Below are 17,423 nucleotides of genomic sequence, written 5' to 3' on the forward strand. Positions count from 1 at the left end.
CATTCACCTGCATGCACTTTCTGTTCAATTCTTATTGACCGCTAGTGACTGTGAAGTGTGCATATGAGTGCCCAGAAACTACCTTCCAAGCATCGTGGAAAACTGGGGGCTTTAAGCATGGATGTCAAGTTTCACAGTTTCTCGACCTCTAACAACTGTTCCCCCCCACTTCAGTGAGACTGTCGTACTTGAGAGGATTAGCGATCAGGTGGCTAGACTTATGGCGGAATTCAAAGAAATTGTTACGAGAGGACATTGCATAAGTGTCCCTTTGGTTTCTACCTTTGCCATGTCTCAGGAAGTTGCTGGACACCTAGGTGTGTGTCGTCTTCGGTTTTTCTTCCATGTCTCAGGATTCACTGTTGTGCTCACCTGCTTCCTCACAGCTCTCTGGAAAACTGCTTTGATATTTGAAGTTATTTCTGTAAGTTCCCTGTAGCAGTAGGTGCACAGAAGCAGTTCTAAGTTCACGTTGGAGCTTGTAAACCCCTAAAATTTTTTCCAGAATTCCTTTATGAACCATGTGTATGCATCACGCATGCATAAGCATTTGTCTCACCGAAGGGCATGGGAAGGGGGTGTTCCACCTGCAGTTATATTTCAGGAAAATTAATTCTCCTGTAAGTTCGAGTTTCACTGGTCAGTCAAGCTAGTATATATCGTAAAACGTATGTTAACATTATTTTCTCTCTTTGGAATATTGCATTCCCAGTTTCTCTGTATCACATTATTGGTTTTTCGTCTACCGAGTGAGATATTGTACATAATTCGATTGCCGCCACATTCCTAAAATTGTGGGAGCAAAATTTTCTACTTTGAAACATGGCTAACAAAAGGTGTCGCGCGCAGAAACGGGAATCTCTCTAAAAATATTTATTTTGGGCAATCTTTAATTAGGTACCGTATTTACTTCATTCGCAAGCTGTTAGGAAAATATGTGGTGAAATAACAAACCCGAAGTTGGAGGGCGAGGGCGAAACCCGCTTCAGGTAAGCTGTACAGGCAGGGACTTTCGGCAGCTGGGCCATGCCAAAATAGCCACAAAAGCAGCAGATATGGGCGTCACCCCCCCCCCCCCCCCCCCCCCCCGGATGAAAATCCTGGGAATATCCCTGTACAGTACAGGGCATCCTACCACGTCATTTCATGACATAAAAGTCATCTCGTGAACAAAAATTTTCAAAATTTTTATCGTCGGAGCCTAGGCTCGTGTATTACTTTACCTTGTGGAGTCCAAAACCAAAAAGCCGAAAATGTTCGCCTTGAACGTCTGTTTGTGTGCTTCAGCCTCAGAACAGTTACTTTGCATCAAGTTCGCCTTCATCACTTTCATGGAACCACAATCTTCATATTTTTCTTGCAACTCAACTCAGCTGAGATGAAAATGTGAGGAACATGCTTGCAAAGAGGGTGCCCGAACTTTGTGCAGCATTAAATAATGATGCTTGCGGAAGTGATTTATTAACAATTTGTCAGCTCAGTTTGCATGGCATACTTGAATCTCAGCAACACATACAGTATATATGTATACACATACATGCAGAGTAATGCATATTCAACCGAACAGTTGCTCCTCAACATTGGTGATGCTTTACTGAGGCACGAGCCTTTACATTTCTAATTGCCTTTTTTTTTAAGGTGTACAGTTTAATGTTTCTTGTTTTGCTTTTTAATGTCTGCTCAGTTTTGGTTACTTTTGTATGCACGAGTTCTAATGCACATGAAATACAAAAGGTTGACAATATAGTTGAGTGTTGTGTATTCATTTCATGCTAAAAATAGGTCTGCTTCTACAAAAATGCTCCTGGCATAACATGAAACATCAATACAGGACACGCACAGATAAAAAATTCGCAAATGAGTGGCTGGCCATCGTGAGGAAGCCCACATCCACAGGGAAAAGTGAATGGATACAAAATGAACAGTAAATTAATATGATTATATCTGTTTAACGATTTCATTGTGCCTTACAGAAGAAGATACATGAAGATATGCCACGCTGAATATTTGCAAGTCTCATGACCTTCAAATGGATGACACGCAGAAAAGTGCGCAGTAATATAATTGAACAGAGCCTTTGTATGATTGAGATGGTCACGGCATAGTTCACTTTTGGGTCTGTATCGTGCTGTTGGCAGTTAGAGAGCATATTCAAGTCTAATCTTATTTTAGGGACGTCAGGAGAAGCAGCCTGAGCATAACTTTACATTCTGGAAGTATGTACCGCATTATGGGGCATAGCAATTGCATTCTCGCTGCCAAAGTAAAAATGGAGAGAAATTGCACGTACAATATTTTGTATACAGTTACTTGTATGTAGTTGTATGTATGAAATAGTTACATTCAGTTAACCAGGTCACAAGTATCTTTTAGTGTCAAAAAAGGTGGTAACCACAGGATATCAGAATATTCGTAGCACAGGAGACAGTACGTACTGTGACATACATGTGACTTTGAAAACTAAGGTGTCATGTATATTTCTCTATTTTACTTTGATTAGCCGAATAGCAGTAGCAAAAACCCTGCGTACTGGTATTAATCGAATATTTGATTTCACGAACAGAGGGAATAGAAAACCAGCAGAATGTAAAACTATCAGCGCTGAGGAATCCACGGAATTCCTGTTTTCTTCGAATCTTTGTTTGCATTGAATATTCGTCGTGGTACATTTTGTAATAACTAACACTGTGTAAGCAAACTTTCTCGCTTCATCCGGCTTATTTTCGAAGCTGCAACGCTGTCGGTCGCGAGGTGATGGCGAATGGTAGACTCCCCCCCATTCCCCCCCCCCCCCCCCACCACCACCACCACCAATGAGGAACGAGCTCCGTTCTATTTTCATTTCGTAGATCTCTGTGCTAAGCGAAAACGAGAAAACAAAATATTCTCCACGTCGGACTGAGTCACCCTGTTTCTTCTGTCTTAGGCTTGCACTACAGCGGAAATTTCGTGTTCTGTGATCTCTGTTTCAGGAAAAAATATTTTATCCTATACGACGATATTCTCCACGTCGCCCCGATGTGTTTTATGGAGGAAGGCTTTGAGTCGGCACGTGGCATTGCGTTTTTAGCATTTTTGGAATATGAACCAAAATATTTATTGTTCGCGTTCGCGTCGATTGCGAGTCGAACGACTAATCAAAATTTGTTGTTGAGTAAATTTTAAACTTTCTGTCTAACATTACACAGCAATAATAAAGGTATGCAGATTCCCTTTCGAGTTGTGCGTTTTCACACTTTTCCTGTCATCGGAAGATAAGCCAGTTGATGTGAACCTTTGTTGCACATCCCACAACATTGTATGTACCTTTCTTCTTGCTTGTTTGGGTGTTTGTCTCGCTTTACATACTCCTTTTTTCGTCATGGATACAGCTCCGAGAGGCTTGTGGCGTATGCTACCCCACAGCAAGCGTCTCGAGAGCGCGTATTACGCTAATTTAATGCACTAGCCTCTCGTTGCGGCAAATTTTATGAACAAACATTATTGTCTACACGATGAATGCGCACTTTCTCACATTTTTTGGCACTGCTAGCAATTTGTAGATGGAAGGAAAGATGTGTCGGACAATGGGAGACTCTCATCTTGGGGAATGTTGGAACACGAATATTCCTCATATTTGTACTCTTGAAGAAAAGTGCGACTTTCTATGTGGCGTCTTCATTACTAAAGTTAGTGAAAATTCTCCAAATAACGCAAAAATATATGAAATCCGGTGGTCGATATACATTGCTTACGATAAATGTGTTTCAGCGTCATCGAGCCTTATTATATGTACCATCTCGGAAAGCCATCGTTGTGAATCAGCGGGAAAGGTATCGTGTGTGCTGCATTACATAAGCATAGTTGAATTTGTGAATTACGGGGCTTCTGCGTTCGTATATACAGACAAAATGTCCCATTTGGATCGAGCTACCTGAGTAAAAATATGAGAAATTATTGCACCGAATTTTCAGTAGAACCATTCTTATAACGCACCTTGCAGTACCTACATATCCAATTAGTTGAAGCAATCTCCTATTTTCTGCACACCTTGCCTTCTTTGTAAAAACCGTTCCCATTTTGGTTCAATCACACGTTTAGATTTTTTTTGTTTTGCTCCTATCTGGAGAAGAATCGAACCATCATCAAACGTTCCTACGGTGGACAAGGTAAAGTAAGTCATTTAACAATTAAGCTAAGGAAGCGTGAAAAGAAGCAGATAATCTGCTTCACAGCGAAACTTCAATGACGCACGATGCTTCATGCACGATATGTCTAACACAAGGAACGCAACACTGCCGGAAGGGTTATGTACAGTCGGAGACGCAGCTCAGTGGGTTTTGTCATAATTCCCTTGGTCCTTGTAGCCTGTGACGTAGCCCGACTCATCAGGGGGATCTTCACGGCCGTCCTTTCCCTTGCCTTTACCCGTGTCGTCGAACCTCTGCTTGTGCGTCCCAGTGTACTTAGTGTGGTCCGTTAACCGTGCCACGGCTCCTCCTGTGGCTACAGGCTGGAAATACAAGCAGTATTAGCAACAGGGACAGCGCAGTGATGCATAGTCGGTTAAGAATCACTACAGAAGTGCGAGACGAGCACAAATGGAACGACACAACGTCACCTGGCTCGCCTCGCCGGGTTTCAATGGCAACAGCTGCTATTTTTGGCCTGTTGCTTGATGACGTAGACCCACGAAACCCTCTGCGTTGATTATTGGAAATTACCCAGGCTCCCGCGTATTTGTCCGACATTGATATTCTTCCCTTCTCATGAACGCCACGTTACTTTATGTAACATCCATAGAATCATTGGTGTCCCGACTAGTCACCACCACTTAGAGTGTGTCACAACCACACTCTAAGGGGGAAAAACGGACAGTTTTATCATTTTGGGGACGATATGCATTGCCACAACTGTTAGTCCCTTTCGGGACTAAATGCACCGTCGTTTATGCGAAGTTTAGGGACTATATTTGCAGCGCTGTGGAATAATTTCAGGTTCGGTAAACTATGCGATCTAGATAGGGACTACAACCTGTAATTCTTCTCCTCAATTTACTCCTTTTTTTCACGGTGTGCACGGGAGTAGACTCAAACAATACATAATTTATTCCGTTATCTACTATTAAAGTTGCCACTGAGACATTGTCACACTGAGAGCTGCCGTTGGGGACTTTTCATTGAGAAATGCTGCTGATCCGAAATAAACGTATATCCCCCCCTCCCCCAACTGCCAGGTTGGTCCTAATGACGAATTCTGATTATGAACTCTGAGTCGGTCCTCCCCTAGCATGTCCCGATCACACACAACGGCATCATTTACATTCACCACTTCATCGTTTACAGCAAGAAAAACGCTCTTTCGTTTCTCAGTGGGACTACGCAAGTGGAATACTTCACAGCTTTAAATGGGCTGTTTTGTGTGTAGTATGATACTCATTAGCTCTAGAGTGTTTCTATGTGCTGACGGTAGTATGAAACGAAACGGAGGTTTCAGAGGAGCAGGTAAAAAACCGGTCACACACCAGTGTTGTATTCAGCACTGGCTACTCCACTCGATTGCGTAATTGCGTCATATCATCGCTACCGATAGTAAAAAACGACCAAATACATTTAGCGCTGCCAAATTTAAGCACTGCTATACTCTTTCCGCTAGTTCTATACTAGGAAGCTGTAGTATACTCTCAAATCAGCACGGAATATAAAACACATGAGCTCGGCGTTTTGTCTCACCTTACGGTTTGCCTATACATATCAGTTGTGGCCACATGTATCGTCAGTCATGCATCGTTGTCAGTAACTGTGCAGTTTTGCGAACTGCAATCTCTTCGCAAGAAGTTCCACAAAGACTGTGGACAGCACGAAAACATAAAGCCTCCAATCTGAATCAATAAAGTTCAAGCGGTGGCTCGCGGGATAAAAACAAGAACCAGTGCGACTACAGGGCCTAAAGTGTCAGACTCTCGCCTACCTCGGCTTTTTGTGAACCACATTGATTCTTAGGCGCTTAGGTTCATTTGTGTTGTCCCTTGATGAAGCCAATTCGTCTCAAGCGCGCGTCCCAAACAGTGCGAACGGCAACCACCAGATCATGGAATAATGATGTTCCTTACTTACCGTTGTTCTAGTCGTCGCGGGCGGTCCGCAGGTACGTAATTTCTGCTTGATATCTTCAACTTCCACTTTCTTGTTCTTGCCAATAATTTGCAGGAACTGTTCGTAGTCTTTTATAGCCAGAGCTTTCTTCGTCCTGAAAAGAAGGCCTGCCGTTGTACAAGTGTGCACCAGCTGCACTGTTCGGGTCAGGCGCGACTGACTTTCTTTCTTTGGCAGCGACGAGATTCGATAAGTACCATTTTCATGCTTTGTCCGAAAGTTGGATTGGATTGCTGTAGTAAATCTTGTCCCTCGCTTTTAGCTGTGTCCCTTGAATTAAAATTGCTTCGCAAAGATCAGAATGAATTTCATTTTGCATTGAATATATACATGAAATATGTTCGCCTTCAAACTCAACATGAAATGGCCTCCACCATAGTCGACCTTGTTGTCTTTACCGAATAACTGTGGATTACGCGTCGCTTTCACTATTCCCTGACATGTCAGGTGGGACAACCTGTTTTGCCAATGATGACTTGGCCGATCGTTGTAACAGCAAGCATTCCATAATGGAGGGTTCGATCCTGGCACACACCGGCTCTTTCGCGATATGAATAATAGACGTCTCGGGGGGTGTTTGTGCTGCTCTCGGACGTTCGTCTTTTCCCCAACTAGCTGTCATTCAGTTTTCGCGCAGTTCGTGTTGCTCACGACTTACTTTGCCACTTGTTTGAAGTAGATTCCGGTGTCCGTGGTGGTGATCTTCTTGCCGTCGATAACTTTGCCTTGTTTGAACCACTTGTCGCTATTGGACAGGGTAATGGCTTCGCCGGTGCTTTTACTGTCGCCGAACTTGGCGAACGCTTTGAACTGGGCCTCAAACGAAGCTGTGGGCTGCGGAGACCCAGGCGTCGGAGATCCTGGAGGGGTGGCCATCTAAAAATGCGAATTCCACATTAGAAGTCTAATGCTTGGCTTACTGAGCCGCATCTCGCATATTTGCAATATTCCGGGTATGCATAGAGTGTGTTCAGACCAAGAACCATAATACTGTCACAGAGGAAGGAGATTCACACTGACAAGATGGCGTATATGCAGGCCAGCTGGTGGATGAACTCCAGAATGTAAAAGCCTGAGTCTGGGCACACAGAGGGACGACACGAACACACGACTCAAACCAGTGAGTTGAGTCGTGTGTTCGTGTCGTCCTTCCGTGTGCCCAGACTCAGGCTTTTACGTTATGGAGATTCACACCAACGATTGCTAGGTATTCTATTGTTGAAAGACGAATGGCGTTGAAGCTTCTGCGCCTTTAGCAGATGATATGGTGAAAAACATAAATGATTCTCTCGCACACTGATGGACAAAAAGTATTCGTCCGTTATTTCTAGCAACGAAGCGTTTTAGGAGACCGCTGGTAACGTCAGCGGGACAGTATCCTACCTATACGAGAACCAATGGCCGCATCGGTGACTCAGGATCTTGTCTATCAGTTGAATGCGGTATATAGGCGCTTCGAAGGGCACGTTATCAATGGTCTACTAAAACTCTCTAATGTTTCTCTGCCGTTTGAACTATTCGTGCCTTTATATTTTCAGCATGAGAGCTCACGTCACCAGCGCAGCGATGAAGCGCAGTGCGTCCCGGCTTTCGGTCTCCGGGTGGTCTCGTCCCCATCGCGGTCTCCTTCGGTTTCTGGTGATGGTGATGGATAGAAGAAGAAGAAAAAATGGTCTAAAATGGCTTCTTTCGATTCAGAGTTGAATACTGCTGTCCACTCTCTAGAAACGGGTACAATGAATGAAAACAGCAAAGCTCCAAATAAGACGTCATCCAGCAAACATTGTCTAGTCCAGTGATGTTCGAAGAACGAAAGGAAAAGAAACAAGCCCACGAACACGGCATCATCCGAAATACTCCACGAGTCGCATCTTAAGTTCTCGTAGGTTTCTAAAGTTCGGTTCACCGATGGTGGATCACGTTGGCGAAGAAGGTGATTTGTTCATCGGTTGATCGGTAGCTATGAGTGTATTATGAGGTAGAAATGCTCCACAACATGTTATCGAGGAACACATAAATACCGGCCGCTTTTTTTTTTTTTTTTTTCGGAATAAGGTACGTACTTTTAGCGAATGCCGTCCAGTCATTAGCGGTTGTTAGTAGACCGCTGATCACGTCGCCGTTAACTTACCATGCCTACAGGAACCAGTGACAGAGAGTGTGACTGAGAATCTATCTGCTGATATAGGGTGCGGTAGACGCGGTAGCGGTCTACTAACACTCGCTATTAGAGAATTTTAGTGCATCGTACTCTGTCGCTATATTTCGTACGCGAGGTATAGTAGTGAGTTTTAGTATATCGTAGGCTATAGCACCATTGCATACGTAAGGGATAGCGTTGGTGGTCTGCAAAGGCGTACGATATACTAAAACTCACTAGTGTGGTGGTTCTGCGCAATGTTCTTTGTTATGTTACACTGTAAACTTTTTCACACCTTTAAAGGTGTGCGCTATGAACATTCAACCTGGTTGCGTAACATTGCATCTCCAGGATGATATTTTACAAAATTTAGAAAGCATTACTAAAGATCAAGTGTCAGCGCAAATCTTGCTTTCATTATGTCTTGGATATCGTAGGTACGAGCTAATGCATATATGCATCGCTATCGATAATCGAGCACGCGCAAGTGTCTACAATACTGTTGAACAATGTTGAGATGTTGCAAGACTGAATTTTCGGAGGACAGACAACACTCGAGTAAAGAAAATTTGTGCGAACCCGTTCTCCATTATGATGTTAGCATAATTACACCTAAAAAGGCGTGCGCCATGCACGTTGTTGCACTTTTAAAGGTGTGAAAAGATTTAGAGTGTACGCCTGTTATGTTTTGCGCGTGCGCAGAACCACGAACGCCATCTCTTACGTGCGCTGGAGCTCATTATTATAAAAAGAAATAGCGACAAACGCTTCACGTGGCTTCATTTAAGAGACCATTAAACGCCCGCGAAGGATGACCGTCATTTTGTAGGATGTCAAACTGATCACGTGGGCCTCGTGTTGGCATCGATGAACGACCGAGAGCGTCGCTTCCCTCGTTGTCCTTCGTGCTTGTTGAGATATTTATCCGCACCAGCAGCATTGAAAAATGGGATTTCAAACAACGTATTCTGTGTTGAAAGTGGAATTATGTCAATACTGTCACATGAATTACCACAGAGCTGTGAGCGGGCTGCTGTTTGCGTGATATTCCGTGTTCCGTACCAATACACACAGCGGCCCATTCGCAGCTTACAAACAGCGCAGCAGAAAACAGCGGAGTCAAGGCCCACAGAAAACACACACACACACACACACACACACACACACACACACACACACACACACACACACACACACATACACACACACACACACACACACACACACACACACACACGCGCGCGCGCGCACGCACGCACGCACGCACGCACACACACACACACACACACACACACAAACACACAAACAAACAAACAAACAAACAAACAAACAAACAAACAAACAAACAAACAAACAAACAAACAAACACATATGTGTAACGCAATTGGAGGATAACAAATGCGGAGAACAAATATTTTTTTATGGCAATCGGGAGATATGTTGCACAGTAAAAACTTCATCCTTCTTCTTTCTTCCTACCCGCGGATAAGTCGTGAACATTATCTGAAAGCGCGCTTAAAAGTTTAATTTCCTATAGGATCTTAGGATACACAAACTATACATGTCGCTATTCGTTGGGAAATTGTTTGTTTGTAAGAAAAGAAATTGTGTTCCATCCCGTTACGTGCGTTTGCTTGTGCGGAGGTAACCTGAGTTTTTGCACTTATTGGGTCACATGATTTCGGTCCCTGGTGTGTTCCGTAACTCGGGATGACTTCCACACTCACAGAAGCGGAAAGTGGGAGTTTTCTCAACATTGGACGCAATATTACGCCGTTTTCGACTGGCCTGTATTTTATATATGGGACTATATCGCCTTTGAAATGCATTGGAATGTTTCTTGTTGTGAATGCGTAAATATTTTATGTTGCAACTTGTGAAGGTGAAATTGGAAATGAAGAATGGTACTCGCGTACGAGTCAATACCTTTGTGACGCGTGACATTCTTTTCGCCTCTGCGTTCGTGTATCGTCCACCTCAAGAAACATCACGCTCTCGTTCTCCCAATTTCACTCTTAAAGTTGAAATTCACAGTTCACGCGTTCTTCTCGACACATAAAAAATGTTGGAGTCCTTGTACAACGCGAAGGACTGCCTGAACGATTTCAATAGCATTAAAAGTGCGAGCAACAGGGATATGGTCTAGGTCTACTTACTGCGACACGAAAGTCGTCAAATTCTTCGCGAATCGCCCTGCGGACTTCGTCGACGATATTAGCCTGCAGGACGCGGAAGTGATCTTGTAGACTGGTTATGGAACAGCAAATATCTTCTCTTGGAGCCTCCGCCGAGGATCGTGAAGACTCCGATTCATCGCCATCTGTACGCTCCATATCGTCGTAGTGTTCTGGCATGAGCATTAACCGCCGTTCTGACCTCTTCTTCAGCTTTGCCATTCACGATGCGATAAAGGTACAACTATGGGACATGATTCGGGGTGCTCTCATAATACGAAGTGCGCAGCGCAGCGCTATAGTGTCGGTAGATCCACCGGCGTCTGACTGATTTCTGGCTCCCCCCGACTTCGCACGGCGTATAATGATTGCAAAGTGTTTTATGCCAACTTGTAGGTCGTACTAACCTATACATTTCCCTCTCCGATCGTTTAGCCCTCTTAGCAAGCTCTTAGAAGAGTGTGGTGAGGGAACTTCGCCCGTTCGCGTTGCTCGAATGCTTTTTGGCTTTCTGCACGACTCGAATTAGCACCTCCGCCCAGTGCTCTAAAGTCATTGGATAATTTTAGCATTGTGTATTCCTGAGCGAGTACTACGATTGGTCGAGAGGGCCCATTACCGTGACGCCGTTAAGATTCGTCACGTGCATATATAGGGTCAACGCAATTTCCACCGTGGCGTCTGCACGATTTAAAAAATATATATATATATTTCCAACACGTTCCACTGATGAACTTTTGGCATTTCTTTGCATTTATTGCGATCCTCCTTTCATCTTCTGTGGTTTGTTACCTTCATCGCGTGGGCACAGGATCAGCTCGAATCGTATTTTGTATCAGCTTTTAAATGACTCGCATAGCACTCAGCAGCAGTCACAATTCGTCCCCAGTTGTTGAACGTTGATTTCGTTGCTAACAAGTTGCGATATGCTATTAATAAGTGTAACTTGTCCGATTAATACCGAGCTCCCAGTACAGTCTCTTCTGTTTCACAGACCCACCCCCAGATTTGTCCACTGTATCACACGAGGAAATGTTGAGCTTGATTGGCATACCTGTGCCTTTCTCGAGACAACAGGCAGAAGAGGCTGACGAAGGGATACGTATTTGGAATGTAAAGATCCACCCGCGCCACACGCGGAGCATCTGCGGCACGTCTTCGACGCTTCGTGATTCACGCTCCGTTCGAGGGTCGTCGGAGTCATCACGCACACTGCGTGTCTCGCACCAGTCACAATCGTGTACGCTCGTGCACTTTCTTAGGGACCGCGGAGAAAGATAGATCATTCCTTGAAGGTAAACCTGATGAGAATACCGAGTGTCCTTACTTGACCAGTCCTATACATGCTCAGTGACGACCAAAAGCTTTTCCATTAGACTTTACATTGTTGTTTACATTATTGTCCTTTGATCGATAGTTCCAGTTAGAGAACATTACACGAATGCAGTCATCACAAAATCTGTTCAATGCCACTTGCTGGTAGACCAGCGTAATACTGCTTCGTGTTTTAGAAGTCGTGCCCCTCTTACGGGTCAGATTCTGCTCCAGCGCATATGTTTTAAGACTTACATCTTCTTCGCTGTGTGTAAGCGTTCGAACAAACAAGCTTCACCTGCATTCCCAATCCATCAAGGTCTAGCATTAAAAAAAAGCTGACACAAAAAGATAACAAGCACTAACTGATTCTATCTGATATATCAGTAATCAGATGAGGGTTGTACTTTGAGTATGCGATCTATCTTCAAGCAAACAGGGATGAACTGGGCAGCTCTACCTCTATACATGTCGCGCGGACTTCAGGCTAACTAGGGTTATGTATATAAAAGTTCAGCATACCTTCCGATTTTTAGGAAATAATTTCGATACTTTTTCTCTCTAGCATCATACTGTTGAAGGACAAATGGGCGGCTGCAGTAGTTCTACATATGTTCATTTGTACAAAAATGTCGTTGCTGTTCCGATGTCTTTCCATTACCGTCTTCCTCCTTTACAGTCACTATATTAAAGGGGACACATAGGTTATAGAGCAACGTTACCCTACCTTCTATTATCGTTTACACCTCGCTTTTAGGCGAGCCATAACACATGCGTAGCTATACAGCAAGACGCACCACTAAAATTGTTCTTTTGTGTCACGCCGTCACACACTACGTGCACAATGCAAGTTGCCTGTACCACAAGCACGTTTAAATGGCCATGCTACACTCTAAAAACAGAACTTCACTGCATAGCACGCTGTCCGCCAACCATTGCCACGAATGAGAGTGTTATCGCTTCTGACTCGAAGAGAGAGGGGGGCGTACGTCTTTTTGTGGCAGTTTGGATATATGAAAATTGACACAGAAAGGCGTACGCCCCTCTCTCTCTCTCCGAATCAGAAGCGATAGCCCTATCATTCGTTGCAATGCGCTCTTAAAAATGAACTTCACCGCATAGCACACTCATAGCCAGCCATCATCTGGAATGATATCGTTATCTGCCCTGATTTGTTGAAAACGGGAGGCGTACGCCTTTTTTGTGACACTTATGCGGAAATGTTAATTGTCACAAAAAAGGCGTACGCCCCACGCTTTCCACAAATCAAGAATGATAGAGGTGTCACTCTGTACAACGGTTGGCCTTCAGCGTGCTATGTGGTGAAGTGTTCGTTTTAAGAGTGTAGGTTCCACCAGTTTGGGAATGTTGTGAATAACGCCCCCCCCCACACACACACACACGTACATGTTAAGTTGAAAGCTCAGCTTCATGCGAGGGTTGGTCAGCTTGCTCCAAATCCAGCAACTGACTTCGGGTAGTCGTCGCGACTCGCGGCACAATCACTAGGTTCGCATATTTCTGGTTGTGCGCGTATGGCATATTTCGTGCTGAGGCCAGTACCCGGGCAGGCATTATCCGATGGGGTGAAGAGAGTCTGTTCTGAACTGTGTCTGAATGTGTGTCATCTGCAGGAGGCTTGTTTGTGTTTTCGATAAACGCACTACTGGGAGTCTGTCATTCCTAACTTGTTGTGTGGCTCTTCCGTCGTACTTGGTGACGAGTACCACCGGAGAGGTCCATTAGTTTCGTGAAGAGCGGATGATTCCGCGGGACAGCGTTTCGGCGACTTTTTGGCCGTTATCGAAGCAACACATCCTAGACGATGTCTATGAAGTCTTAGACAAAGGGGCCAGATGGTGGGCATATGACAGCAACGCATTCTGAATGTAATTCGATGCCGAATGCGTCTTCGTATAGGGAGCGGAGTCAGGCAAAGCGTGTGCGCGTCCGTCTGTCCGTCCAGTCACGCCGGTCTCCTGTAAAGCGTGCTTTCTCTGCACTGTCACAGTGCACATAGGAGAAGGTATCAAGTACCGTAAAGGGAGTTGTATTCGTGATATAATAATTTTCGCAAATGTTTCGCGACGATATGATCGCGGAGAATGGTACTCGCGACTAAATTGACACTGATTGTGGCACAGGCTGCTAAGACCCGCATCTTTATTTGTGCTGAATCTCACGCTCTGTGAAACGGAGCCAGACATGCTTGGACGTGCCCAGATTGAATCGTACCTTCGCATTTTGAGACTACTTCAGAAACCTCTCGCACGGAGGTCCGCCTTGATACCGCGCGAACAGCCGTTGCTCATCATTGATTTACACGCGTGGTGTACCCGTTCGTTAATTTGTCTCGATCAACAATTTTCAACAAATAATTTGCTCCCTTTTGACAACGCGGTCTCGACAGAAAGAGGCACTTTGCAAAACGAAGGACATCGCCTATCGCGAAATCAAGTATAATCGCGAATATGTTTTCAAACGGCCAATTTGAAGATACGCGAAAAATATACGTTTGCAGTATGTCTCCCCCGCCTCTCTTAGCGAGCGGACGTGATGTTCCTGCGCCGATGTAATGGAGTGTGACGATAATGAAGCCGTCCCTTTGGGGTTTCGTAGATGCGTACCTCGTGAAAACAGTAACACACCGCAACTCAAAATGAAGAAGGACAGAAGCAGAGCGATCCCATTCTCTGCATCACCTGTTGAAACACCCCCTGACGCGCAAGTCACACAGCATCACGCAAATGCGTACGTACGTAGATACGATACGATACGTACGATACTTAGATTTGCTTGGGATGACCAAACAAGCATGCACAGATTTTCTTATAGCTTAATTGGTTCGCAAATGGGCAAAGTTAGTCTTTTAACAACGACAGATACGAACAACTTGAATGTCAGTTTGTTGAAATGGACACAAGCTTTCTGTGGTCATGATAACGCGATGTAAGACGGGATATTGGGATAACGTCAAATGGGATAACTTCAAATGTCTAAACGTTGCATGGTGAAGAAGATACCGTGGGAGGAAAAGACGTGGAGTTTTAGGTTAGGCAACTCTATGGAGTGTTTGGTCGCAGCTGTTGGTTTTCTGCTGGTGATTTGTGTGTGTGTGTGATGTTTAATTGAATGGAAGGAAAGCTATCTAACGGAGCATTTTGAAATGCAGCTGTTGTACCGAAATACTTGTGTGTCTTGAAAAGCTTTTTTCTACTCGGTGATGCGTGATCCTCCGATATTCTAAATGCATTTCAAATGTTTTTCTCGACATTTGATGCTCCACTCTGAATACATTGTAATGTATCCGAATTACCTTTCGGTACCTACGCATACATAGTACTTTAAATGCTCGTCTAAAGTATTTTATGCGTGTCTGGTTTAATGTCAACCAACGACGAAGGACCACTGGAGTTAAACACAGCTGTGTACCCTGGGTCGCAAAATAGCTTGATGACTGCAGCCATTTGCGCGTCAAGTCTGTGGAGCATCGAGACGAAAGAAAAGCAAGGACTGTCTTCGTTCTGCTTTACCTTCGGTCATTAAGGTTTTCAGATTCTGTCTAACGACAAGCGGTCTATCCGCGTAGCAGGAGTTGGATATGATACGTGTATTTGTGTACAGATAACGCGGCTTAGAGATAAAGACACGTCCTGGTTCAACTTAGGTTATGGCGTCCATCAGTAATCTAATAAATTTTTGTGTGGTTTATAGCTGTAGCACGTACATGCCTTTAGCGAATTACTCTTTTCCTTAAAATATCCGCCCATTCTAGTGCGTGTCTTTGCGTGGTTCAAACACAAATAATTGTTTTACCTGCATTTCCCGTGGGTTATATCCAACCTCACGCATTTCATTTACAGCATCACAGCAAGTACACAACGTAAATATTCCGCTGCTACGTCTTCTCCCATAGAACCGCTAGCGAATACCTGTGACATGAAACCACTTCACATCCACACATACACGTATTTAACTATTTCTAGAGAATATGTAATGCTACCTCAAATATATTCCGCGGCATACATATGTCACATCGAAAACACGCCATATACGTATAATTTAACATAAAATAACCGTGGTTACCCAACACATCAAAACAGAAAACTGAAACACCACTTATGATACGCGAATATGTTTCCTTCGACATGTCAATTCGTGCATCTTCAGTAACTCGTACTTTTAACCTGTTGTAACAAACAGGTTAAAAGTACGGGTTAGCATTGTGTATGCAACCGTGATCCACGCCCAATCCCCTATCAAATGAAAACAACTTTCAATACAACAGTCTCAATCCAACACACAGCAACCCAACATGGAGTCCCACCGCACAGCGTAACATCCACTCTGTAACGGGCTGGTACTCTGGGAGAGGCGTCCTTGTATCGCGATATGGAGTTTCCATAAAAAAAATCGAACGACTTTGATATCATTGGGTGGGTCCGAAATTCCTGTCGGAACCTCTTCCAAAGAAAATAAGCAGAGTCCCGCGGAGACAAAAATACTTCAATATTTGGCACCGGCGTGAACCTCGTCTCCATTTGAAACGTACTACTATTGGCTTCCCGCGTTTCCGTAATTTCCGCTTCTTATCTAATCACTTCCTTTGTACTATGCACTCCCTACACTTAATCACAGCGGTATTTCTAGGTGTAGCCCAGATATTTCTTAATAAGGGGGGAAAAGGCACATTAGTGAGTTCACGAGCAAGCTGCCTCCAAGCTTGCGAAGCCCGAAAGATCAATACATTTGGCAGAGGCGCCACCGTTCTGAAGTAAACGGGGAAACGAACCCCGCTGCACTCTCTCTGCCCTTACAGGCGACTTAAATTCCCCACATACTGCTCCCAAAAGAGAAAGGCGATACCTGTGCACTCTGCTGTGCTCGCGTCAGTTGTCCAATGTATGACCGTTGCAAGAGGAGTGGGAGCTCTCCTGTAATTCCTCTTTGCCACACTGCGCCGGTGATACCGCTGCTATCATCCGCAATTATACTCCGCCACCACCGCCAAACACGAACATTATTGAGGCGCTTACCTACCGAAGGAGAAAATGAATGACGAGGTTCAAGGTCCACTAGTCTGTCCAACAATAGCGGAACTATTGTTGCATAAACTTGTCTGACTTTGTTCCCGGCTGATCGAGCAACGCACGATGCAAAGCAAGCTTCCGCCTCGCGGGTGGGAGATTGCTGTTGAGGGAGGCTCCGGATAAGCCTGCAATTGGCACCGATAGGTGGCGCCAGAACGCGGAACTCTAAAACATGGTGCTCCTACAGCGCGTCACACTGCAACATATACCCGTCACTGATTTTTGCCGCCACAATATCTCGTGCCTTTGTGCGTATCACCGTGGCACAGTGTTCTGTGTTGTTGTTGTTTTCGATTATTGTCCTGTGCATTGTGGTGTAGACAAACTTCAGTAATTTCCTATCTATTCCTGGGGAGATCTCGTGTCGTATTCCCAATTCCTTGTGTAAAAGCCTGAGTCTGGCTTTTACATTATTGAGTTCATCCACTAGCTAGCCTGCATCTACGCCATTTTGTCCATCCCAATCCCTAGGTTCCGTCTGCCATGCAAAGACAGAACATCTCTGTTTCTCGCGCGTTTTTTTTTTTTTTTTTTTTGTTTAATCGGATTTACATCCGAATGTACTCCTCGA

General features: G+C 44.5%; 1 protein-coding gene across 3 annotated transcripts; it reads right to left on the bottom strand.

Moving 5' to 3' along the window:
- Positions 1–3,450: 3,450 nt before the first annotated feature.
- LOC135377913 (tubulin polymerization-promoting protein homolog) lies at positions 3,451–16,988 on the bottom strand. 3 transcript variants are annotated; one of them, XM_064610670.1, is made up of 6 exons: positions 16,799–16,988; positions 16,629–16,717; positions 7,659–7,769; positions 6,793–7,010; positions 6,096–6,228; positions 3,451–4,492 (listed from the first exon to the last, which is right to left on the bottom strand). In XM_064610670.1, exons 3-6 carry the CDS (start codon positions 7,749–7,751, stop codon positions 4,310–4,312), a joined length of 627 nt encoding a protein of 208 aa, XP_064466740.1. In that variant the 5' UTR covers positions 7,752–7,769; positions 16,629–16,717; positions 16,799–16,988; the 3' UTR covers positions 3,451–4,309. The 3 variants fall into 3 exon arrangements, with proteins under 3 accessions (XP_064466740.1, XP_064466738.1, XP_064466739.1); XM_064610668.1 differs by lacking the exons at positions 16,629–16,717; positions 16,799–16,988 and adding an exon at positions 10,431–10,915; XM_064610669.1 differs by lacking the exons at positions 7,659–7,769; positions 16,629–16,717; positions 16,799–16,988 and adding an exon at positions 10,431–10,907.
- Positions 16,989–17,423: the final 435 nt, after the last annotated feature.

This window comes from Ornithodoros turicata, chromosome 1 (genome assembly GCF_037126465.1).
Source record: "Ornithodoros turicata isolate Travis chromosome 1, ASM3712646v1, whole genome shotgun sequence".
In the NCBI taxonomy this organism is placed as follows: domain Eukaryota; kingdom Metazoa; phylum Arthropoda; class Arachnida; order Ixodida; family Argasidae; genus Ornithodoros; species Ornithodoros turicata.